The sequence below is a fragment of the Corylus avellana genome, chromosome 1, assembly GCF_965113065.1.
Source record: "Corylus avellana chromosome 1, dhCorAvel1.hap1.2, whole genome shotgun sequence".
NCBI classification, from domain to species: domain Eukaryota; kingdom Viridiplantae; phylum Streptophyta; class Magnoliopsida; order Fagales; family Betulaceae; genus Corylus; species Corylus avellana.
In genome coordinates, this window is record NC_142490.1 from 15,408,644 (window position 1) to 15,435,215 (window position 26,572).

The 26,572-nt window shown below is 38.6% G+C and overlaps 1 protein-coding gene and 1 pseudogene across 3 annotated transcripts; both read left to right on the forward strand.

Annotated features, from left to right (window-relative positions):
- LOC132168443 (ABC transporter B family member 4) lies at positions 1 to 9,741 on the forward strand. 3 transcript variants are annotated; one of them, XM_088512610.1, is made up of 13 exons: positions 1 to 89; positions 4,266 to 4,627; positions 4,739 to 4,793; positions 4,901 to 5,076; positions 5,175 to 5,396; positions 5,486 to 5,724; positions 5,952 to 6,477; positions 6,555 to 6,828; positions 7,041 to 7,933; positions 8,104 to 8,370; positions 8,495 to 8,758; positions 8,870 to 9,163; positions 9,266 to 9,741. In XM_088512610.1, exons 2-13 carry the CDS (start codon positions 4,295 to 4,297, stop codon positions 9,620 to 9,622), a joined length of 3,900 nt encoding a protein of 1,299 aa, XP_088368736.1. In that variant the 5' UTR covers positions 1 to 89; positions 4,266 to 4,294; the 3' UTR covers positions 9,623 to 9,741. The 3 variants fall into 3 exon arrangements, with proteins under 3 accessions (XP_088368736.1, XP_088368739.1, XP_088368742.1); XM_088512613.1 differs by lacking the exon at positions 4,739 to 4,793 and having other exon boundaries at positions 5,002 to 5,076; XM_088512616.1 differs by lacking the exons at positions 1 to 89; positions 4,266 to 4,627; positions 4,739 to 4,793 and having other exon boundaries at positions 5,028 to 5,068.
- LOC132171054 (ABC transporter B family member 21-like) lies at positions 16 to 25,468 on the forward strand (annotated as a pseudogene).
- Positions 25,469 to 26,572: the final 1,104 nt, after the last annotated feature.

Sequence of the window (26,572 nt, forward strand, 5' to 3'; positions counted from 1 at the left end):
TTCTCCTCTGTTCCGAGTTGAGAGAGAGATATTCAAAGAAGATAATTGGTGGGTTGCCAGTTGGAACAACTAGTTCTTGTTTCATCAAGGTAAATTTAGTTCCCTTTATAGGTTTTGATTCCTGATTTTCGGTTCGTTTCAATAAATATAAGACTCTACTGTTTGAATCTTATATTTAATTCGGTTAGTTTAGTTAGTTTGTTAATTAAAACAAATCCTAAAGGAAGGATGAAATGGGAGAAAATCTGAATTGTTCTCATTAGAAATGAATGTTGCACAGCTTACAATATATATACTCTGTTTTCATATACGTAAAACAGAGTATGAGAGAAGAGAAGTTAGTTACAAAACTGTTCAACAGTTTAACCAATTTAATTAACAAACTACCTGTTTGAATAACTAAACCAATTACAACACGTGTTAGTTTTAGATAGAATTAATCTGCTGTTAGCACTCTAAACCTTTAAATGCTATTGCAACTATGTTTACACTTACAGACACTAGGAGTTGCAGATATTTTAAGTTCTCTATAGCGTACAAACATCTCATGAACATTCCACAAAGCTAAATATTGCATGCAACATAACATACGACAAATGCAACGAAGCCTTTAATGTTTTTGTTCTTGTCAGTTCTCACAACTTCACTTAGCTCGGATTTTAAGTTTTAGGAGAGTGTTTGTCTTCCAATACGGAAAAATGAATTCAACTCTGTTGTTTCAGCTCCTCTAGGGACCAAAAAAAATAATTATTTATGCCCATAATGGCTATACCAACCTTGCAATATTCCACATTTTCAATAACTAATAGGGGCGGCTAAAGCTAAAACATCTCATTCCATTTCACCTAAGCTGCAAATTCATAGGAATGTCAACCATTCTAGATGCTGATTGTTTTCTAGTTTCTTCAATCATTTGTTAAATCTATCTTTCTCCCTCTTTTCGGAGAACGTTAAATGAAACGGTCTCCGTCATCAACTCTGTTCGACTTATCTCAGTCCATTCAAACATATATAAACCAATTCTTTGAAGCGCCAGTGTATTAGGGCGACCGAGCCAGGCCGAGTAAAAAAGGCTTTGATGACTCAAGGTTCATATTAGGGAAAGGAGAGTGAGGGAAAGAGGGGGCAGCCCTCGGCCCGATCATCCAATTCGCTCCAACAGTCAGGCATGGTTATGTTGTCAAAGCATGTAGTTGAATCATGATGATGGCTTGGATTGGCAACTTCAGTTTTGTAGAGATTTTGTTTTTGACAAAGAACAAAAAAGTTTCGTTCAGCTTCCTCTTTTTTTGTTAAATTACCAATTATCCCAAAAGGTTAAGCTTATAAGAAAATGTAAATTTAATTACTTAATCATTACTTTAACACTCTCACTCACATGTGGGCTCAAACTCCCTTTTAATAGATGAGGCCCAATATGTGAAATATTTAATTTAAATTAGGAGTGATTTGACGGAATCAAGGTTCGATCCCAGCTATCTCAAAAAGCTTAAGTTTATAGGAAGAGTATTTTTTTGGATTAATAAAATTTTCATTCAAAACACAAACAAAACACCCCCATATACACCAGCAAGAAAGTTGGAACTTAGTTCTCTACATCAAACAACGAAACACCGCACCCCAATCAAACAATTACAAATGGTCTCCTACAAAAAATCACAAGCTAAAAAAAATACCACTACCCATCAAAGAAAAAAAAAGCTTCATCACTCATTTTGAACCAAAATACTCGAAGGAATGCTCCAATTCAGCTTCCTCTTTCTCTGTTAATGTGTAAAACTTTATCTAGCAAAGTATATTTTTTAACCTCATGGCTCACCAGACACTTCATGAGGATTGCAAAACTTGCGGTTAATTGGTTACAAACTTGCAATAAGCAGCCAAAAGTATACACCACCGGTGTTTATAAAAAAAACATGATGTCTCAACTTTACAATCTCATCAACAAGGCCTCTCTTCCTCCATGGACATTGGTCGTGGTTGTTAGTATTCTCTTGTACTGTTTGAGAATAGAAATAGTAATGTTTTGTATAAACTTACTTTTACAATCTTTCAATGTAATGGGTTAAAGTAGATAACTCATTTCTGTTATAATATAGTTTAGTTAGTTGAGAAGGTTATAATACAATTTAGTTAGTTGAGAGTTAGTTGAAGTGTTAGTTGAGAGAGGATGTATAAATAGTCTGAATGAGAATGTAATCGGTAGCTTTGGAGATAATTGTTCATTGTGAACTTGGAGGAGGAGTCCTCGAATACTCAAGGAGGTTTAGGTATCCTCGAAATACCTAGTTCAATAGTCAATTCATTCATTCATTCTATTATTTCTCTCTTTCTCTTCCATTTTCTCTCCTATATTCAGTTTGGCAGTAACCATTCTGTTACAAGTGGTATCAAAGCCATTTGTTTTCTTTTCATGGAAACTAGGTCAATGGGGCAAAATGCGGATTTGGTGCAGTTCAGGAAGGACTTTAAGCAGTTGCAGGATGATTTTTTAGAGAGGAATGCAAGACAGGATAGATTGGAGAAAAAGCAGGATGACCAGTTTGCTTTCTTGAGTGAACAGTTGGCACAAGTGATGAGAAGCATTCAGGAATCGCAGAGGGCACCAGAGCAAAGAGATAAAAGTTCTTCTTTTGATTCTATGGAGGCCAATTTTGGCTCGACCTCAAAAGGAAGGAGTCATGCAGCAGTTGGTGAAGGGTTTCAAACTAGGTTCATTCGATGGGAATTTCCAATGTTTGATGGAGACGAACCGATGAATTGGTGCTATAAGGCTGTTCAGTTTTTTGAGCATTTCTCTACACCAGATCAACAAAGGCTGAAAATTGCTTCATTTCACATGAAAGGTACAGCTCTAATTTGGTTGAAAGAATTACCTAAGTCAAATTCTTTTTCATCTTGGGATGATTTTGCTAGAGCTTTACAAAAACGATTTGGCATGGGGTTTTACGATGATCCTATGGAAAGCTTAGCTAAGTTGACGCAAGGGGGCTCACTAGAGGAAGATAAGAAACAATTTAAAAATTCATTAGGCGAACAAGTCAAGTTGGAAAAAGAAATTAATTCGCCTTTGAATGAGAAGGTAGAGACCCAAGAAGAATTCAAGAAAGGCGAAGTGAAGGCAGAGGGATCCTCAGCTGAATCTATTGCTGCCCTTGATAAAGTCGATACCGTCAAACAAAGAATGGAAGCTGCGTATGAGACTTTAAATGCAACTGTGGAGGATGTCTTTGCCAATGGTGATCTTCCTCGGGCTGATGAAACCTTGGCCAATATGAGGCATTGCTTGTCTGCTGTTGGGGAGGTTGCTGTATTTGCTAATGTGGAGAAGCAGCTTTGTGGTCTGAAATTTTTTTTTCTCTTCAAACATAGATGGCGCTGGAAGAAAATGTAGATGATGCATGAGAAGAGAGAGGGTTCAACAGAAATAAAAAAGGGTGAGGAGGAGGTGTGTGCTGTCACTGTTGTGTGCAAATGGTGGAATTGGGCATTGTGAAAGTCAGACTTGGGTAGTGTGTTCACGTGAGCTGGCTTGCTTGGGAAGCTGAATAGTGCGAAGGTGGGGAAATGAGAACAAATATCAGACAAAGGTTTGGGCTTTTGGCCTGCATTTTGACCCTAGGCTGCATTTGTATTTCAATGTAATAGGCAGCTTTCTTTCAATTGCACACCTTGTGGGCAAGGTGTTTTAAAGGAGCGGGTAATGTAATGGGTTAAAGTAGATAACTCATTTCTGTTATAATATAGTTTAGTTAGTTGAGAAGGTTATAATACAATTTAGTTAGTTGAGAGTTAGTTGAAGTGTTAGTTGAGAGAGGATGTATAAATAGTCTGAATGAGAATGTAATCGGTAGCTTTGGAGATAATTGTTCATTGTGAACTTGGAGGAGGAGTCCTCGAATACTCAAGGAGGTTTAGGTATCCTCGAAATACCTAGTTCAATAGTCAATTCATTCATTCATTCTATTATTTCTCTCTTTCTCTTCCATTTTCTCTCCTATATTCAGTTTGGCAGTAACCATTCTGTTACATTCAACCAAATACTGAACATAGGGCTCATGGTGCAACACATATTCTATACCAGCTAATTCTTATATTGTTACTTATTTCAAGACGGCTAGAAGCTTTAGAATTCCTCATATCCATATAGGCTTTTTCATGAATTATCATTTTGATACTCTAATATACTTACGACTGGCCACTGATCCAACTTTTCTAGCTTTATTTATCAGTTGCTGATTTCAGCAATTAATTGTGTTCTGCAGGTGCAATTTAGGTTCTTGGACTTGGAAATATGGCGGTGGAGGGCAGCCTGGAAGGCGATGCAGGTAGAAATGAGGCCATCACATCAAGAGACAATGTAGAAGCAGAGAATAGCTCTGCCATGAATGCAGACCAACAAAACAGTCAGAAAAACAAAGGAGATGAGAAAACCAAGACAGTTCCATTTCTCAAGATTTTCTCATTTGCAGATTCCACTGATACTGCATTGATGATTGTTGGCACAATTGGAGCCATTGGGAGTGGGTTAGGCATGCCCCTTATGACAATACTATTTGGGCAATTGATCAATACTGTTGGCAGTAACCAGAATGACAACAATGACATTGTTCATGCAGTTTCCAAGGTACCCACTTAACAGTATGTCTAGGAATGTATTTGAACCTCTGTTCTTTCCTTTATATATTTATCCCTTGATATGATGATGTTATTACTTAGCAACCTGGTGAAATTTTAGGTTGCTCTAAAATTTGTCTACTTGGCACTGGGAATTGGTTCCGCAGCATGCCTTCGTAAGTACATTGTATACTTGAAAAGATTATAGATTTTTAATGCATAGTGAAAGCCTTTAATGTATAAACCCTTGAACATTAAGAATCTGAGGTCTATTGTTTGTCAGAGGTGACATGCTGGATGGTCACAGGGGCGAGACAGGCTGCAGGAATAAGGAGTTTGTATCTGAAAACTATACTGAGACAAGATGTTGCTTTCTTTGATAAGGAAACTAACACCGGAGAGGTTGTTGGGAGAATGTCTGGTGACACTGTTCTAATACAGGATGCCGTGGGTGAGAAGGTACAGAAGAGCTGCCAAAATTTCATCAAAACTAAGAAAAGATTGCACAAAATTTTTATTTCATCATGGTCTCCCAACTAAATGTGCTAGTACTGCAGGTTGGGAAATTTCTACAGCTGATATCAACCTTCATTGGGGGCTTTATAATAGCATTTATCAAGGGGTGGCTTCTTACCATTGTCCTGTGCTCTGCAATTCCTCTTCTTGTGATAGCTGGTGCCATATTGTCCTTGCTTATGTCGAAGATGGCATCCCATGGACAAACAGCTTATGAAAAGGCGGCAAATATTGTTGAACAAACAATTGGTGCAATCAAAACTGTAAGTCGATTTGTCAACATAAAATACTTTCAAAAAAAGACATTGATTTCTCTCTTAAAAAAGTTAATCCAATTTCGCTCTCTTAAAAGGTTGCATCATTTACAGGGGAGAAGCAAGCTATAGCAAGTTACAGCAAATTTCTTGCACATGCCTACAAATCTGGTGTTCATGAAGGCTTAGCTGTCGGAGTAGGTACTGGCACGGTTATGTTAGTCGTGTTTTCCACCTATTCGTTTGCTGTGTATTTTGGTGCAAAGCTGATACTACAGAAAGGATACAATGGGGGTCAAGTGATGAATGTGATTATCGCTGTCTTAACTTCTTCCATGTAAGATGCATTTTGTATTTCCCTTAGCTTGTAAAAGCTTATAAATATTCTAGTAACATTATGGTTCCTATTTCCCCAGTATGCGAAAACTTCTTTCTGTTTATGTTGCTGAATTTACACGCGCAGATACACAAAAATATATGAACCTGTGGATGCATGTGCGTCTTTTTTGGCTTGTTTAATTTTTTATTTGCTTCTGGCCTTTTCCTATCCTATGGATGCTTCAGGTCCTTAGGCCAGGTATCTCCCTGCTTGAGTGCATTTGCTGCTGGCCGAGCTGCAGCCTATAAGATGTTTGAGACTATTGAGAGGAAGCCAGACATGGATGCTTTTGACAGAAGTGGAAAAGTATTGGATGACATTCGTGGAGACATAGAATTGAAGGATGTTTATTTCAGCTATCCAACCAGACCGGATGAGCAAATATTCAATGGATTTTCTCTTTATATCCCCAGTGGCATGACTGCAGCTTTAGTTGGAGAAAGTGGAAGTGGGAAATCAACAGTGATCAGCCTAATAGAGAGATTCTATGACCCCCAAGTTGGTGAAGTTCTAATAGATAACATTAACCTCAAAGAGTTTCAGCTTAAGTGGGTTCGGGGGAAAATTAGTCTTGTCAGCCAGGAACCTGCGCTGTTTGGCGCCAGCATTAAGGACAACATTGCATATGGAAAAGATGGTGCAACAATTGAAGAGATAAAAGCTGCAGCTAAAATTGCAAATGCTGCAAAATTCATTGATAAATTGCCACAGGTTCTAATTTTCATTCTGTTCATCTCCAAGGTCTGAAAATTGTTTTTTTATTTTTGGATTTTTTATTTTACTTGTAGGGACTAAACACCATAGTTGGTGAGCATGGAACACAAATGTCTGGTGGACAAAAGCAGAGAATTGCCATTGCAAGAGCAGTCCTGAAAGATCCACAAATTTTATTACTGGATGAAGCTACAAGTGCACTTGATGCAGAATCAGAGAATATAGTGCAAGAGGCATTGGACAGGATTATGGTTAACCGAACAACTGTCGTTGTTGCCCATCGTTTGAGCACGGTGAGGAATGCTGATATAATTGCAGTCATTCACAGAGGCAAGCTGGTTGAAAAAGGTAATTGATGATAAGTATTGTTCATACTATATTACTCATTAACATGTGGTGCCAATATCTTGTATGCACCCAACCTAGATATAAGACTATTGATTGGCTGTAAATGAATATTAGGATCCAATTCTCTCACTGTGGATGGAGAGAGATCGTGAGATACTCATTTCATAGTGTATTTGGCTATTCCTTTGTTAATGTATATGGCTATGGATCAGGCTCACACTCAGAACTACTCAAGGATCCTGATGGACTTTTCTCTCAACTTATACGCTTGCAAGAAGTAAATAATTTGTCACAACATGCTGCAGATGATCAAGAAAAGTCCGAAATTACTTTGGAATCTCTTAGACAGTCAAGTCTTCGGCGGTCAAGTCGAAGAGCGTCAATGCCACAATCCATTAGTCGGGGGTCATCAACAAATAGTAGCCGCCACTCATTCTTAGTGATATTTGGTGTACCCAGAGGACTTGATGTAACTAATACTGCAGCAGCAGAATCATATACGCCTTCTGTAGCACCAGAAAAATCTCCAGAGGTCCCAATTTGCCGCCTTGCCTACCTCAATAAGCCTGAGATTCCACTGATTCTAATTGGAACAGTAGGTGCAATCATAAGTGGAGTAGTACTTCCAATTTTTGGTTTGCTTATTTCGAGTGTAATCAAAGCATTTTTCGAACCACCTCATGAACTAAGAAAGGATTCGAAGTTTTGGGCAACAATGTTTGTAGTCCTTGGTTTGGTAGCATTTCTGTCAGCTCCAACAAGATCGTACTTTTTTGCTGTGGCTGGGTGTAAGTTAATTGAACGTATCAGAGCAATGTGTTTTGAAAAGGTGGTTCGCATGGAAGTTGGTTGGTTCGATGAGCCTGAGAACTCAAGTGGTGCCATTGGTGCAAGGCTCTCGGCAGATGCAGCAATAGTGTGCACTCTAGTTGGTGACCCACTAGCTCAAATTGTTCAAAGTATTGCAACAGTGATTGCAGGTTTAGTCATCGCTTTTGATGCTAGTTGGCAGATGGCGCTTATTGTCCTTGCATTGGTTCCTCTGCTTGGAGTCAATGGATATGTTCAGCGAAGGTCCATGAAAGGATTCAGTGCAGATGCAAAGGTATGCTCTACCACTAATAATGACAGTTTTATTGCTGCAGCATGCCAATTAGTATATTTTGTTAGGGAAAGAAACTAAGAAAAAATTTCATCATGATGCATTAAAATGTAAATTTTATAAGGTTTGAGTATGTTTTATGAATTGTTCATCAAGAGTGAACTTGGTTGCAGGAAATGTATGAGGACGCAAGCCAAATAGCAACTGATGCAGTTGGGAGTATAAGAATTGTTTCTTCTTTCTGTGCTGAAGAGAAAGTGATGCAACTTTATGAAGAGAAATGCGAAGGCCCTGTGAAGGCAGGCATAAAGGAGGCATTGATCAGTGGAATAGGATATGGAATGGCTAACTTCTTACTGTTTAACGTCTACGCAATCACTTTCTATGCAGGAGCTCAGCTGGTTAAGGCAGGCAAAGCAACATTCTCAAATGTTTTTCAAGTAAACCATCGATTACGATCGTTTCTTTTTCCAAATACTTTCAGAACTTTGAGGTAAAATTTAAATGAGATTCATTCCACCAAATTATTAATTGATCTTCTTGACACGCATGTGTGATTTGCAGGTTTTCTTTACATTGACCATGGCAGCTACTGCGGTTACTCAATCAAGCTCCTTTTCCAGTGATTTTCAGAAAGCCAAGAATGCTACTGCTTCCATCTTTGGAATAGTGGACAGGAAGTCAAAGATAGACCCAACTGATGAGTCTGGGATGTCATTGGATGATGTCAAGGGAGATATTGAGCTTCATCATGTAAGCTTTAACTACCCATCTAGGCCAAATGTTCAGATATTCAGAGACCTCAACTTGGCTATTCGTGCAGGCAAGGTAAAGTAATATTCTCTGACATCATGTTTAGAATTTCATTATTTGCTGCAACAGGAAAAGACAAGACAACTCTCAAATTTAAACTATATTCTTGTGAATATCTTCTTTCAGACAGTTGCCCTTGTTGGAGAAAGCGGGAGCGGGAAATCCACAATGATAGCATTATTGGAAAGATTCTATGATCCTGATTCAGGTCATATTACATTGGATGGAATCGAAATTCAAAAGTTTCAATTGAAGTGGTTGAGGCAACAGATGGGCCTTGTAAGCCAAGAACCAGTTTTGTTTAATGACACCATCCATGCCAACATTGTGTATGGAAAGGGTGGAAATGCAGATGAGGGAGAGATTATAGCTGCAGCAGAATTGGCCAATGCCCACAGGTTCATTAGTGGACTGCAACAAGTAAGAATAGTGCAAATCATTCTTATTTAGAAATATATTGTTGATTGAAGTACATTTGCAAACACTCTTACACAAATTATCTGTTCCTGATGCAACATGTAGGGTTATGATACTGTAGTAGGAGAACGAGGGCTGCAATTGTCTGGCGGGCAGAAGCAGCGTGTGGCCATTGCACGTGCTATCATCAAAAGTCCAAAGATATTACTACTAGATGAGGCTACTAGTGCACTGGATGCCCAGTCGGAAAAACTTGTCCAAGATGCATTAAACAAAGTCATGGTAAACAGGACTACATTTGTGGTTGCCCATCAATTATCAACGATCAAGAATGCAGATTTAATTGCTGTGGTTAAGAATGGGGTTATTGTGGAGAAAGGAATGCATGAGAGTTTGATTAATATCCAGAACGGATGTTATGCCTCCTTAGTTGCACTTCACATAAGTGCTTCAATTACTTGAGTTTATTGAACCTCTTCCCCTTTTCCAACTTGAAGGGAGACATAAAAATGTATGTTGTTTTTATGGTTAGATAACACAAATGTATTCTCTGGTGGATGAATAGAAGCTTCTTTTTGATTGACAACATACAAATATCTATGCTATTTGTATAACTAACCAAAGTTTCAGATTTTTTTTTTTTTCTTTAATCAATAGCTGATCCAAGGGCTGGCTAGCTGAACCTTACTAGTAAAGTCGGATAAAGATGTAGTGTATAACATTTATCCTTTAACAGGGTTGCAGACATTTTGATTCTACCAAAGAACAGAACAAAGTTTCCTTCCATTTCTTGTGTTTTTTCTGCAAACAAGTAAGAGTTTTATTGAATGTTGTAAAACAAAGAAAATATACATCCCTGCTGGGATTGATGCATCATAGAAAATATTTGAGAAACTGTTTTGGTTTTTCTTCTTAACCAAAAACAGAGTATGACGTACCAGCCGTCAAACATTTACAAATGAAACAAATGAAAAACCGTAAACCATAAGCTGTTGATACTCAACGTACCAACCGCCAAGCATTTACAAATGAAACAAAGAAAAGAATGAAATAAATAAAGAAACGGCTGGACATTATAAACTTTTCAGATGCTTTCTAAATAACCACGGGTACACTGGGAGTCTTTGACTTCTGCACCGCACAAGAGAGCGCGTAGCCGCCGCTCTATATATAGTGTCCATACGACAAATGCAATGAAAGATTTATGTTTTGTCCTTGTCAATTCTCACAATAATGTATTCAACTCTGTTGTTTCCTCCATAGGCACTCTTCTCTCATTTCAGTTCCTCTAGGGACCAACAAATATCGTTATTTATACTGCTGGCTATACCAACCTTGCATTGCACATTTTCAAAAGCTAGAACATCACATTGCACCCAAGCTGCAAATTCATAGGAATGTCAACCATTCTAGATGCTGACAGTTTTCTGGTTTCTTCAATCCTTTGTTAAATCCGTCTTTCTCTCTCTTTTCGGATAGTGTTAAATGAAATAGTCTCCATCATCAACTCTGTTCTACTTATCTCTGTCCATTCAAACAGATATAAACCAATTCATCAAATAAGAGTTGTTATTAGTTTTTATGCATCATCTTTTTGGAAAGAAACTTTCCCAATGTTAGAATATATTCTGAATATATTTTGATATTCACCATAATTGCTAATTTGATATATTTTCCCTGTATATATATTTTGATATTATTCTGCAATATTGTACATTAATTCCGTGATTGTATTTCCTAGTTTATCTGGCCTTATTCAACTATAAGTAGGCCTCTTTGTATACAGTTCAATACACACAGAAATACAATATTCAGTTTATCCCTATATTCTCAAGTATTCTTTAGTTTATTTTAACATGGTATCAGAGCCAAGTTCTAGCCTTGTCTAGAGAAATAGGAAGTCAGTTCGTTCTTCACGCAATTTAAAGGCTTTTTCAATCTTGTTTTGGTATAACTATTATACCAATAGGCTCAAAAAGGTCCGATCTATCCTGTGGAGTTCTCAGATTGTCATTCTGAAGTTCAACGTGCTCTCATGCGCCATCGTAAGTGTCTGTGTCACTGTTCACGCACCTCACGCGCCGCCTAGTCAGCCGTTTTTTAGAAAAATACCGCCAGAATCCAGATCGGAGGCTGTCGATCTACTGGCCTGTCAAAAGAACGCGCCACCAGGAGACCCCACGCGCTGCCACAACTTTCTGTGGAATTTTGAACCGCCGCACGTACTGTTTCCGGCCACCACGCGCCGCCCCTGTCAGCCGTTTTCAGAAACGAATCACAGATTCGTGATCGGAGGCTGCCGATTTGTCAAACCAGTTGAAGCATGCGCCACCAGGAGCCACCACGCGCCGCCACCTTTGTAAGTTTTTTTTTTTTTTTGAGCTCACCTAGTTACACTACAATCTGCCACACTAGATTATTTCTGATTTTTGAGTCCACAGACTTATAATACACTCAACCACACCAGATTTCAACCCCTATTTAACCAAGCCTATATTCCTTATTATACACTCAGCCACACCAGATTCTAACTCCTAAAAACAAGCTCATATCCCCTATCATATACTCGGCCACACCAAATTCTATCCTCTCACCAGGCTCACAGAACCTATCCTACACCCAACCACACCGGATTATATTCCAAAAAAAAAAAAAAAAAAAAAAAAAAAAAAAAGGCCGTACCTACTACCACTCTCCCAAACAACAAAGATATTTCCCAACCTATCCCTATTATTCTTGATGGCTCCAATTACCCGGCTTGGTCTCAAAATATGAGTAGGTGGCTCAAAGGACATTGTCTTTGGGAGTATGTTTCTGGTGAAGAACCTAAACCTCTTGCTGGAGAAGAGGAACCCGCTGCGGCTTTCTCTACCAGCCTTCGCACATGGAAAAATATCCATTACAAGATTATCTCTTGGTTCTCCAACACTTGTGTTGTCTCCATCAGCATGACATTTGGCAATCTTGACAATGCCAAAGATGTTTGGGACATGTTAGCTCAATACTACAGCACTACCGACCTTGCTCAGCGGTTTCAGATTGTGACCAAGCTTCATCGCATGCGTCAAGAACCAGGTCAGAGTATTATTGATTTTTATTCACAAATGACTTGTCTTTGGAATCAATTAACATTATGTGAGCCTAAGTGGAGGAATAAGGTTGATGCCTCTGAATACATCGCTTTTCGCGATAGCATGCGCCTAGCCGAGTTTCTTGCGGCAATTCGAGATGAGTTTGAGCATACTTGAGCTTCTCTTCTTCACCGCTCACCGCTGCCATCCTTGGACAGTGCTCTTAGTGAACTCGTTTCAGAAGAGACCCGATTCGCCACTATGAAGTTACACACCTCTGAGATGGTCATGGCCATTGTATCCGGCAATACGCATGCCCTTAATTCTATTTCTGCCGGGCCTTCCTCATCCAATCGGAATATCCAGTGCCACTATTGTCAGAAATTTGGCCACAGGTATAGTGAATGTAGAAAAAGGCTCTCTCGTGAGAATCATCGAGCTCCTAGTCATAAGGCTGCTGCGGTCACTCATACTGATACATTAGATATGTCTTACACCAATGTTGCACCCCAACCCAGTACCCTTTCTCCTGCAGAAATCGAAGCTCTCATTCATCAGGTTTTATCTAAGTCCAATCTTAATACCGCCATCTCCACCACACTAGGTAATTCCTCTTGGTATATTGATTCTACTTGTTGTAATCACATGACACCGAATTCTTCCATCTTTTCTGCCAAATATGTGTTACCTAGGCCTACCACCATTTACACTGCTAATGGTTCCCATCTTAATGTTAGTCACGTCGGGTCTGTTTCTACTCATCAACTCTCTTTGTCTGATACATACTTGGTGCCTAATCTCTCGTTAAATCTTTTATCTGTTGGTCAACTTTGTGAACTTGGCTTAGAACTGCACTTTTCTAACCGAGGTTGTGATGTGCAGGATCCACAGACGGGACAGCTAATTGGGACCGCCCGTAAGATTGGACGTCTGTTCGAGCTTTCATCACTCCATCTTCCTCCTGCTGTGTCTGCTGCCACTCCATCTCGGTCTCCCTCTACCACCCTCAGTTTATGGCACTCACGTTTAGGACATGCATATATTTATCGTATTCGTTCTTTAACTACAAGTGGTCAGTTAAGATTTGTTGAGTCTGAGTCATTTGATTGTGTTGCGTGTCAACTTGGAAAACAAAGTGCTTTACCTTTTAATAATAGTGCATATGTTTCTTCTGCCCCTTTTGATTTGGTGCATTCTGATGTATGGGGCCCTGCGCCTATTCCCCCCATGGGTGGATCCCGCTATTTTCTCATTTTTGTGGATGATTATTCTCGATACACATGGCTTTATCTTTTACAAAATCGGTCTAAACTTCCAAAAATTTACTCTGAATTTTAACAAATGGTTCAAACCCAATTTCCCAGAAACATAAAAATTATTCATTATGATAATGCCATGGAATATCGTGAATCTACCTTCCTTACTACCCTCAAACAAAATGGCACTCTTCCCCATCGCTCATGCCCAAATACTTCTCAACAAAATGGTCGTGTTGAACGTAAACACAGACACATGTTAGACACTGTTAGAACTTTGCTCCTATTTGCTTCTATCCCTGAACACTTTTGGGGAGAAGCCGCTCTTACAGCTGTTTATACCATTAATATGGTCCTGTCTCCTACTACCTTAAATAGGTCCCCCTATGAACTCCTCTATGGTTCTCCCCCTGATTACCAATCCATCCGCATCTTTGGTTGTGTCTGTTTTGTGCTTCCTCCACCCCATGAACAAACAAAATTAGAACCTTGTTCTCGCCTATGTTGTTTTCTTGGGTATGGCATTGAACACAAAGGATATCGTTGTTATGATCCTATTTCCAAACGGCCCCGCATCTCGCGGCACGTCACTTTTTGGGAACATAGGTTCTTTAGTGATATGAAGTCTTTTCCTACTAGTCCCTCTAATTCTTCTCCTATCTTCACTAATGTCTCATTTGATTTGCTCCCCGACACTACTGATCTTGATGCAGGGATGACAAGCTCTCCAGACGACATTCTGACGGTCGACCCCAATGACTCTGCCCCGCCTGTTGATCCATCTACTCTTGAGCCAGCTCCCTCCGTCCCTCATCTTTCTACTCGGGTAACATCTCTTCCTTCCCACCTTCGTGATTATCACTATTATTCTGCTTTTGCTACTCTACATGAACCTCACTCCTTCCGTGAGGCTCATACTAACCCTCTTTGGCAGAATGCTATGTCTGAAGAACCTAATGCCCTTTCCAAAACCCATACTTGGGACTTAGTTGATTTACCTCCAAGCAAAACTGCGGTAGGGTGCAAGTGGGTATACAAGATTAAAACAAAATCTGATGGATCTAATGAGCGATACAAGGCACGTCTTGTGGCAAAGGGGTTCAATCAGGAGTATGGTATTGATTATGAGGAGACTTTTGCGCCAGTGGCTCGCCTTACTTCTGTTCGATCCCTCCTTGCTGTGGCTTTTGTGCGTCGTTGGGATCTTTTCCAAATGGATGTGAAAAACGCATTTCTCAATAGTGATCTTAGTGAAGAAGTTTATATGCAACCCCCTCCTGGGTACGATCATCCGCCACACAAGGTTTGCTGACTTCGCCGAGCTTTGTATGATCTAAAACAGGCTCCACGGGCTTGGTTTGCCAAATTCAGTTCCACTATTGCGCAGATTGGGTTTGTTTCTAGCCCCTATGACTCTGCTCTTTTTATCCGGCAATCTGATGCTGGTCTCATTCTACTTTTACTATATCCTGATGATATGATTATTACTGGATATGATACTATCGATATTCGTAATCTTCAACAATTTGAGATGAAGGATTTGAGTTTTTTCAGCTACTTTCTTGGATTGAAAGTGTCTTCTGATCCAAATGGTTACTATCTCTCTCAAGCCAAATATGCTTCAGATCTCCTCTCCCGAGCTGGCCTTACCGATTGTAAAATTGTTGATAGCCCTCTAGAGACAAATGTAAAACTTCGTGCCACTGATGGTGAGCTACTTTCTGATGCTACTCTCTATCGACAGTTAGTTGGAAGTCTCATATATCTTACTGTGACATGACCGGATATTACCTATGCAGTCCATCTTGTTAGTCAGTTTATGACCACGCCACGCTCAGTTCATTATGCAGTTGTTCTTCGCATCCTTCGCTACGTGAAGGGCACTCTGTTTTATGGTTTGCATTTCTCCTCTCACTCATCATTAGACTTACATGTATATTCAGATGTTGATTGGGCAGGTGATCCTACTGATCGCCGTTCCACCACGGGTTATTGTTTCTTACTTGGTGATTCTCTCATCTCTTGGCATAGCAAGAAACAATCTGTTGTTGCCCGCTCTAGCACTGAAGCTGAGTATCGTGCTCTTGCTGACACCACCTCTAAGCTCCTCTGGCTCCGTTGGCTCTTACAAGATATGGGTGTTTCTCAGACCTCCAGTTCTCCTATCTTTTGTGACAATCAAAGTGCGATTCAGATTGAGCATAATGATGTATTTCATGAACGTACTAAACACGTTGAGATCGACTGTCATTTTGTACGCCATCATCTTTTGCAGGGGACTCTCCGTCTCTGTCCTATTGCTTCCGCTGATCAGTTGGCCAATGTGTTCACCAAAGCACATCCACCTGGACGGTTTCGCGATCTTGTTTTCAAACTCAAGTTGGCATCTACATTATCACCTTGAGTTTGAGGGGGGATGTTAGAATATATTCAGAATATATAATATATTCAGAATATATTTTGATATTCACCATAATTGCTGATTTGATATATTTTCCCTGTATATATATTTTGATATTATTTTGCAATATTGTACATTAATTCCGTGATTGTATTTCCTAGTTTATCTGGCCTTATTCAACTATAAATAAGCCTATTTGTATACAGTTCAATACACACAGAAATACAATATTCAATTTATCCATATATTCTCTAGTATTCTCTAGTTTATTTTAACACCCAATATTATTTTCTCGCGTAAGATAATATCATATGATAGTTTCAGGTACCCTTTTTATCTTTTGCTGAATTAATCTTTCAATCAATTTTTTTTTTTTTCTTTTCGATCTTTTGGCAATTGGGTTATGTTCGTTTTCAATGGTCATGACAATAATGTGTTGTTGTCAAATGATGATATCTCGATCGTAAGTGTCTCACATGCGTAAAGTATAATTTTTACTATGTGTATATAAGTTCTTGGACACTCTCCCCTAGCAAGTTGGTTTTAAAGAGTGAATTCTACCCAAGGATTGTATCAAATAAATATGATTTGAGATTGGCAACTTCAATTTTGCAGGGTTGTTGATTTTGCTGGATGCCACAGGGTTGTAGAGATTCTGTTTTTGACAAAGAACAGAAAGTTTCATTCAGCTTCCTCTTTCTCTATTAACAGGTAAAATTCTACGTAGAAAATGTATATTTTTTCTTGGAAATAATTTGGATGATGCACAAAATTCTTATTGAAATAAAATAATACAAATATGAAAATTAAAAATAAAATATATAAATTACAAGAGATGAAAAGTAAAGTATGAAAGGATCTCACAATGCTATAGAATCACGCAAGAGCATTGTCCTTAGAGGTTGATTCGTGCCTCCCGGAGTATATTACTCAGTGCGATCGGATCTCTTGACACGCAACTTTCTAGGATTAGACTATAGCTTTTACCTTTGTTAAAGACGCACTTCCAATAACAAAGGCTAATAGAACAACCTTTAATCTTCTTGATGAAAAAACCACATAGAGAAAACAAAGAATAAAAGACACTAGGTGAACCTTCAACTAGTTCATGTGGCTGATTTATTTGGATAGGATAAAAATCTATGCACTAGTTTTTTTATGGGAAAAATAGAATACACCTCTATATGAAAAAGTATTAACTTAATTATAGTAATATTCTTTGTTAGAAAGATATCAAATAATCTTTGTTAAAAACTTGATAAACTTTTAATACCAAATGTTCATAACAATAAAGGTTAAAACCATCAAGTTGACCAAACGGTTACAAACTAAAATGGTTAAATCTGATTTTTATTTCCCCTAAAAAACTCATGAAGATAATATTAAATAATAAAATATTTTCAAATGATTGAAAAATGAATGTTTGTAACATACATTACAACATTTTTTACTATTAACCTCACCAAAAATTTCATGAGGATCGCAAAACCTGCAGGTAATCATATACATATAAAAACAGAATCACTCTTTAGAGGTAGTCTAAAATTGCGACATGTGGCATAAACCTATTTTTTTTAGGGGTTAAACTGGTTTTTTAAAGCATAATTTTTAAGCCGGTTTTTTAAGAATGAATCGATTTTTTCTTAAAAAACCGGTCATTAATTAACATCATTAATTGCGTTAATTATATTTCAAGAGTTTTCTATATATAAATTATTCAATAAATTTAGTATTATTAATGTCCAAATCAAATAAGGAAACAAATAATATAAATCAAACTATTACGTATTAATACATTTAGTCAATTTAATATGTATATGGGAAATTATATATAAACTCCTTAGGTCAACGCGTTTTTTAAAAAACTCTCTGGGTATTTTTTTTTTTTTGAAATTTAGTCCTTGGGTCACTCGAAACTACTAGAAAACTCCCTACCGTCAATTTTTGTTAACTGTCATTAGTCCACTCAAAACTCCTCGTTTTATCTTATTAAAATATTCATTTTTTATTTATTTAATTAAAAAAATTAAATCTTAAAAAAAAAAAAAAAAAAAAAAAAATTGAAGGGTGGCCAGGGGTGGCATCACCACCCCTGGGTGGCCACCCCCCCCAACCCCTATGGGGTGGCCGTAAGCCACCCCAGGGGTGGTTTGCCCACCCCTGGGGTGGCTGGCGGCCACCCCCAAGTGGTTTGCCCATGGGGTGGCTCGCAGCCACCCCTTCCACCCATGGGGTGGCCGCGAGCCACCCCAAACCCCCAAGGGGGTGGCCGCGAGCCACCCCATGGGTGGAGGGGTGGCCTGCGAGCCACCCCAAAACCCCAATGGGGTGGCCTGCGGCCACCCCAAGCCACCCCAGGGGTGGGCAAACCACCCCTGGGGTGGCTTACGGCCACCCCATAGGGGTTGGGGGGTGGCCAAGGGTGGCACCGCCACCCCTGGCCACCCTTCAATTTTTTTTTTTTTTTTTTAAGATTTAATTTTTTAAATTAAATTAATAAAAAATAAATATTTTAATCAGATAAAACAGGGAGTTTTGAGTGAACTAACGGCAGTTAACAAAAATTGACGGTAAGGAGTTTTCTAGTAGTTTCGAGTGACCCAAGGACTAAATTTCCAAAAAAAAAATACCTAAGGAGTTTTTAAAAAAAGCGCGTTGACCTAAGGAATTTATATATAATTTCCCTATGTATATTAATATATATTTATATAACCGGTTTTTTATTGCGTTAATTATATATCAATATGAGATATGCTATAGTGCAATAAAATAGCCATTTTTGGCCCATAAAAGTCCTAAGTGTTAAGAGGTCATAGGCTTATCAGTGGGTGGGGCCACAACAATTATAAATGGGACCTATGATCTCTTGCCACCTAACACTTTATGGGCCAAAAATGATCATTTTATTGAATTATAGCATTTCTCAATCAATATAATCTACATGTCATTAATTAACGTCATTAATTGCGTTAACTATATTATAATCCATGTATTCTTCTTGCTAATTTTTATTCTTTATACTATACATTTTAAATCATATATACTTATAGGAACAAAGATTTAATTTTTTTATTTAAAGAGGTGAGATATATTTTTATACGTCTTTTTAACTTATAATGAAAAATGATGTATTTGAATTTTAAAATTAAATTATAATGAAGAAGAATCTCGCGCATAGCTCGGGTTATAAGCTAGTAGGTTATAATAATCAGGCAAAAATTTACACCACCAGTGTTCATAGAAAAGTATCGTCTCATCAACAAGGCTTCTCTTCCACCATGGAGATTGGTCGTGCCTATTTAGTATTCTTTTGTACTGTTTGTGTTGTGAGTATACTTGTGAGTGTTGAGTCCCACATTGAGAAAATATAAAAAGAAAAGAGTACTTAATATACCCAAGTGGACCTTAGCTCATTAGCTTGGGCTTTTGGGTTAGAGTTGTGTTCAACTATGTATATTAATGTACTCTTGATAAAAACTCCATAACCGCTTTATCTCCCAACAATTTGAGTAATAGAAACAGAAATGTTTTGTATAAACTTTAATTCTACAATCTTTCAACTAAATACACAGAGCATAGGGCTCATGGGCTAATTCTCATATTGTTACTTATTTCTAGACTGCTAGTAGCTTTAGAATTCATCATATCCATGCATGTAGATCTTTTCATGAATTCTCATTTTGATACTCTAATATATTGACAACAAGCCACTAGTCCAACTTTTCTGTCTTGATTTATCAGTTGGACCTTAGCTCATTAGCTTGGGCTTTTGGGTTAGAGCTGTGTTCAACTATGTATATTAATGTACTCTTGATAAAAACTCCATAACCGCTTTATCTCCCAACAATTTGAGTAATAGAAACAGAAATGTTTTGTATAAACTTTAATTCTACAATCTTTCAACTAAATACACAGAGCATAGGGCTCATGGGCTAATTCTCATATTGTTACTTATTTCTAGACTGCTAGTAGCTTTAGAATTCATCATATCCATGCATGTAGATCTTTTCATGAATTCTCATTTTGATACTCTAATATATTGACAACAAGCCACTGGTCCAACTTTTCTGTCTTGATGTATCAGTTGCTGATTTCAGCAATTAATTGTGTTCTTGAGGTGCAATTTAGGTTCTTGGACTTGGTAATATGGAGGTGGAAGGCGGCCTGGAAGGCAATGCAGGTAGAAAATAGGCCATCACTTCAAAAGGCAATGGAGAAGCAGAGAATAGCTCTGCCATGAATGGGGACCAACAAAACTGTCAAAAAAACAAAGGAGTTGAGAAAACCAAGACAGTTCCATTTCTCAAGCTTTTCTCATTTGCAGATTCCACTGATACTGCATTGATGATTGTTGGCACAATTGGAGCCATTGGGAGTGGGTTAGGCCTGCCCCTTATGACAATACTATTTGGGCAATTGATCAATACTTTCGGCAGTAACCAGAATAACACTAATGGCATCGTTCATTCAATTTCCAAGGTAAAAACTAATGAACAAGGTTAGAAAATATGATGCACCCATTTAACAGTATGTCTATGAATATGTTTGATATGATGATGTTATTACCTAGCGACCTGGTGAAATTGTAGGTCGCTCTAAAATTTGTCTACTTGGCACTGGGAAATGGTTGCGCAGCATGCCTCCGTAAGTACATTATATACTTCAAATGATTACAGATTTTTAAGGCATAGAAAAAGCCTTTTATGTATAAACCCTTGAAGATTAAGAATCTCAGCTCTGTTGTTTGTCAGAGGTGACATGCTGGATGGTCACAGGGGCGAGACAGGCTGCAGGAATCAGGAGTTTGTATCTGAAAACTATAATGAGACAAGATGTTGCTTTCTTTGATAAGGAAACTAAGACCGGAGAGGTTCTTGGGAGAATGTCTGGTGACACTGTTCTCATACAGGATGCCGTGGGTGAGAAGGTACAGAAGAGCTGCAAAAATTATCAAAACCAAGAAAAGATTGCACAAAATTTTTATTTCATCTTGGTCTACCAACTAAATGTGCTAGTACTGCAGGTTGGGAAATTTCTACAGCTGATATCAACCTTCATTGGGGACTTTATAATAGCATTTATCAAGGGGTGGCTTCTTACCATTGTCTTGTGTTCTGCAATTCCTCTTCTTGTGATAGTTGGTGCCATGTTGGCCTTGATTATATCGGAGATGGCATCCCGTGGACAAAGTGCTTATGCGAAGGCAGCAAATGTAGTTGAACAAACAATTGGCTCAATCAAAACTGTAAGTCCATTTGTCAAAACAAAATACTTTTGAAGAAAGACTTCTTGGTTTCTCTCTTAAAACAGTTAATCTGATTTCGCTCTTTATTCTTTAGAAAAAGTATGACGTTTGTCATTGCTTCCAATGTAGGTTGCATCATTTACAGGGGAGAAACAAGCTATAACAAGTTACAACAAATTTCTTGTACATGCTTACAAATCTGATGTTCATGAAGGCTTAGCTGCCGGAGTAGGTATTGGCACGGTTATGTTAATCGTGTTTTCCACCTATTCGTTGGCTGTGTATTTTGGTGCAAATCTGATACTACACAAAGAATACGATGGGGGTCAAGTGATGAATGTGATTTTCGCTGTCGTAACTGCTTCCACGTAAGTTGCATTTTCTATTTCCTTTAGCTTGTAGAAGTATGTAAATCTGCTTGTAACATTATGGTTCTTATTTCCCCAATAAGCGAAAACTTCTTTCTGCTTATGTTGCTGAATTTACTCAAAATATATGAACCTTTCAGTTTTGGCCTATTTAATTGTTTATTTACTTCTGACCTTTCAGTTTCATATGAATGCTTCAGGTCCTTAGCCCAGGCATCTCCCTGCTTGAGTGCATTTGCTACTGGCCGAGCTGTGGCCTATAAGATGTTTGAGACAATTGAGAGGAAGCCAGACATAGATGCTTTTGATGAAAGTGGGAAAGTATTGGATGACATTCGTGGAGATATAGGATTGAAGGATGTTTATTTCAGCTATCCAACCAGACCGGATGAGAAAATATTCAATGGATTTTCTCTTTATATCCCTAGTGGCATGACTGCAGCTGTAGTTGGAGAAAGTGGAAGTGGGAAGTCAACAGTGATCAGCCTAATAGAGAGATTCTATGACCCACAAGTTGGTCAAGTTCTAACAGATAACATTAACCTCAAAGAGTTTCAGCTTAAGTGGATTAGGGGGAAAATTGGTCTTGTTAGCCAGGAACCTGTGCTGTTTGGTTCCAGCATTAAGGACAACATTGCATATGGAAAAGATGGTGCAACTATTGAAGAGATAAAAGCTGCAACTGAAATTGCAAATGCTGCTAAATTCATTGATAAATTGCCACAGGTTCTAATTTTCACCCTTTCAAACATTGTGTTCGTCTTCAAGATCCAAAAATTGCTATTTTTATTTCGGGATTTTTTAATTCAATTGTAGGGACTAGATACCATGGTTGGTGAGCACGGAACACAGATCCTTGGTGGACAGAAGCAGAGAATTGCCATTGCAAGAGCAATCCTGAAGGATCCACGAATATTACTACTAGATGAAGCTACAAGTGCACTTGATGCAAAATCAGAGAAAATAGTGCAAGAGGCATTAGACAGGATTATGGTTAACCGAACAACTATCATTGTTGCCCATCGTTTAAGCACGGTGAGAAATGCTGATATGATCGCAATCATTCAGAGAGGAAAGATGGCTGAAAAAGGTAATTGATGATAAGTATTATTTTATATTACTGATCAGTAACATGTTGAGCCAATATCATGTATGCGTCCAACCTTGTGAGTAGATTCTTGTAGCATGGGTCTGTTGTCTTGTTAAGCACATCATTGTAAATAAATTTAGTCATTTTCTGAATATTACTATTGGTTGTTACGTTTCGTCAAACTTGTTTCTGTAATTTCCACACATTGGAAAGGAGAAAAAGTGCCACTAGATTATAAGACTATAGGTTGGCTGTAAATGAATATTAGGAGAACGTGAGATACTCATTTCATAGTGTATCGGGCTATTCCTTTCTTAATGTATTTGGTTATTGATCAGGCTCACACTCGGAATTACTTAAGGATCCTGATGGAGCGTTCTCTCAACTTATACGCCTGCAAGAATTAAACAAGGAGTCACAACATGCTGCAGATGATCAAGAAAAGTCAAGTCTTCGGCAGTCAATTCGAAGAGCGTCAATTCCACAATCCACTAGTCGGGGATCATCAGAAAATAGCAGCCGCCACTCACTCTCAGACACAATTGGTGAACCCACAGGACTTGATCAACTAATATTGCAGAGGCAGAACCAGATAATCTTCAGTAGCATTGCAAAAATCTCTGGAGGTCGCAATTCATCGCCTTGCCTACCTTAATAAGCCTGAGATTCCACTCATTCTAATTGGAACAGTAGCTGCAATCATAACTGGAGTACTACTTCCAATTTTTGGTTTGCTAATTTCCAGTGCAATCAAAACATTCTCCGAACCACCTCACGAACTAAGAAAGGATTCGAAGTTTTGGGCTGTAATGTTTATAGTCCTTGGTTTGGTAGCATTTCTGGCAACTCCAATAAGATCCTACTTTTTTTCTGTGGCTGGGTGTAAGTTAATTGAACGTATTAGAGCAACGTGTTTTGAAAAGGTGCTTCGCATGGAGGTTGGGTGGTTCGATGAGCCTGAGAACTAAAGCGGCGCCATTGGTGCAAGGCTCTCGGTAGATGCAGACACTGTGCGCGCCCTAGTTGGTGATGCACTTGCTCAAATTGTTTAAAGTATTGCATCAGTGGTTGCAGGTTTAGTCATCGCTTTTGAAGCTAGTTGGCAGATGGCGTTTATTGTCCTTGCATTGGTTCCTCTGCTTGGAGTCAATGGATATGCTCAACGAAGGTCCATGAATGGATTCAGTGCAGATGCAAAGGTATGCACTACCACTAATGACAGTTTTATTGTTGCAGCATGCCAAATAGTATATATTTTAGGGGGAAAAAAAAATAAAAAACGAACAAAACAATTTCATCATGATGCATTAAAATGAAAACTTTCTCAGGTTTGAGTATGTTTTATGAATTATTCATAAAGAGTGAACTTGGTTGTAGGCAATGTACGAGGAAGCAAGCCAAATAGCAAATGATGCAGTTGGGAGTATAGGAACCGTTGCTTCTTTCGGTGCAGAAGAGAAAGTGATGCAACTTTATGAAGAGAAATGTGAAGGCCCTATGAAGGCAGGCATAAAGGAGGGCTTGATCAGTGGAATAGGATATGGAATGGCTAACTTCTTCCTCTTTAATGTCTACGCGATCACTTTCTATGCAGGAGCTCATCTGGTTAATGAAGGCAAAGCAACATTCTCAGATGTTTTCCGAGTAAATAAGCCACCAATAACCATAGTTTCTTTTTCCAAATTATGGGATTCATTCAACCAAATTCTCTTTTGATTTTCTTGATATCGTATGTGTGGTTTGCAGGTTTTCTTTGCTTTGACCATGACAGCTAGCTACTGCAGTTATTCAATATAGCTCCTTTTCCAATGATTCTCAGAAAGCCAAGAATGCTGCTGCTTCCATCTTTGCAATAATGGACATGAAGTCAAAGATAGACCCAAGTGGTGAGTCCGGGATATCATTGGATGATGTCAAGGGAGATATTGAGCTTAATTCATCATATAAGCTTCAAGTATCCATCTAGGCCAGATGTTCAGATATTCAGAGATCGCAACTTGGCTATTCGTGCAGGCAAGGTAAATCATGTTTAGAATTTCATTATTTGCTGCAACAGGCAAAGGCAAAGACAGCTCTCAAATTAAAATTACATTCTTGTGAATGTCAGACAGTTGCCTTGGTTGGAGAAAGCGGGAGCGGGAAATCCACAGTGATAACATTATTGGAAAGATTTTATGATCCTGATTCAGGTCATATTACACTTGATGGAATCGAAATTCAAAAGTTCCAATTGAAGTGGTTGAGGCAACAAATGGGCCTTGTAAGCCAAGAACCAGTTTTGTTTAATGATACAATCCGTGCCAACATTGTGTATGGAAAGGGTGGAATCGCAGATGAGGCAGAGATTATAGCTGCAGCAGAATTGGCCAATGCCCACACATTCATTAGTGGACTAAAACAAGTAAGAACACTGCAAATTATTTTTCTTTGAAAAAAATAATCTGATTTAGACATATTGTTGATTGAAGTCTACAAACACTCTTAGACAAATTATTTATTCTTGATGCAACATGTAGAGGTATGATACAATAGTAGGAGAACAAGGACTCCAATTGTCCGGCGGGCAGAAGCAACGCGTAGCCATTGCACATGCTATCATCAAAGGTCCAAAGATATTGCTATTAGATGAAGCTACTAGTGCACTGGATGTTGAGTCAGAGAAAGTGGTCCAAGATGCATTAGAAAAAGTCATGGTGATCGAACAGAACAACAATTGTGGTGGCCCATCGATTATCCACTATCAAGAATGCAGATCTGATTGCTGTGGTTAAGAATGGGGTTATTGTGGAGAAGGGAAGGCATGAGACTTTGATTAATATCCAGGACGAATTTTATGCCTCCCTTGTGGCAGTTCATTCAAGTGCTTCAACTGCTTGAGCTTGTTGAACCACTTCCCTTCTAAAAATTTGTTGAAGGGTTACTGTTTCTCTTTTCCAATGTAAGTTGTTTTATGGTTAATTATGTTGATGCACGTTTTTCCCTCAACAGTTTCTGATTGGTGTGATCTTCACGTTCTTCGAGGCGTCTGTGATTATCAATCTTTGGGCTCCAATAAAATAATAAGAGCGTCAAAGGGGTCTACGGGGAAGGCCCCGTAGACCCTCCGATGCTTAAGTTAGCAGTCGTATATGGGGTCAAAATGTAGCAAGAGCTAGCATTATATATCGAAAAAGATCCCCTCTCTTACCGATGTCTTTAGTTCCCTTTTATAGGGTTTTTCTGTGTAACTGCTTCCTTGATCTTCTCCTTTCAGATGATTGAAGAATCATTTGAAATAATAGGGAGATAATCTGAGGTAGTTGAGATAAGGTAGGACCTTATGAGATAATTAAGGGTTGTTGAGAGATAGTGGGACCCATGGTGGATTTTATCCCCAACAGTTACCCCCGATTCTCATGGCTGACTTGTCTAGCTAGTCGGGCATCGGAAATCTTAGATGTACTTGCGACTGAAGCCCTATAACTCCTGAAGTTGGCCTTTTTGAGGCTGTGATTGCTTGGCAAAGTGCTTTTGGCCGAGTGCTTGACCCTAGAGAGTGTCTCAGGACCTCCTGTCGAAGTTTTTGTTCCGAGCTCTCTGCTTTCGTCAGACCGTTGAACATTTCTTGATGAAGGATTTTATGTTCAAAACGATATTCCCCCACAAACATTCCACTGAGGGTCTCATGTCCAAAGGGTTTAGTTGAGAAGATCCTCTAACTTCCCCTCGAAACCTGTCTGAGAGGTTAGCTGAAGAGAATGAGTTATAGTCTCTTCGACTGTTTTCTCTAACTACCTTCGGAAACTTGTCCGAAAAGTGAGTTTAGAGGTGAGTTATAGTCTCTTCGACTGTTTCCTCTAACTACCTTCGGAAACCTGTCCGAGAAGTAAGTTGAGAGATGAGTTATAGTCTCTTCGACTGTCTCTCTCTAACTATCTTCGGAAACCTGTCCGAGAAGTGAGTTTAGAGGTGAGTTATAGTCTCTTCGACTGTTTCCTCTAA

What these genes read in the sequence shown, in the direction of transcription:
- LOC132168443 (XM_088512610.1), top strand. Translation starts at nt 4,295, where the DNA reads ATGGCGGTGGAGGGCAGCCTGGAAGGCGATGCAGGTAGAAATGAGGCC. An exon ending in TGGCTATTCGTGCAGGCAAG is followed by an intron (nt 8,759 to 8,869) that starts GTAAAGTAATAT and finishes ATCTTCTTTCAG; the next exon opens with ACAGTTGCCCTTGTTGGAGA. An exon ending in TCATTAGTGGACTGCAACAA is followed by an intron (nt 9,164 to 9,265) that starts GTAAGAATAGTG and finishes TGCAACATGTAG; the next exon opens with GGTTATGATACTGTAGTAGG.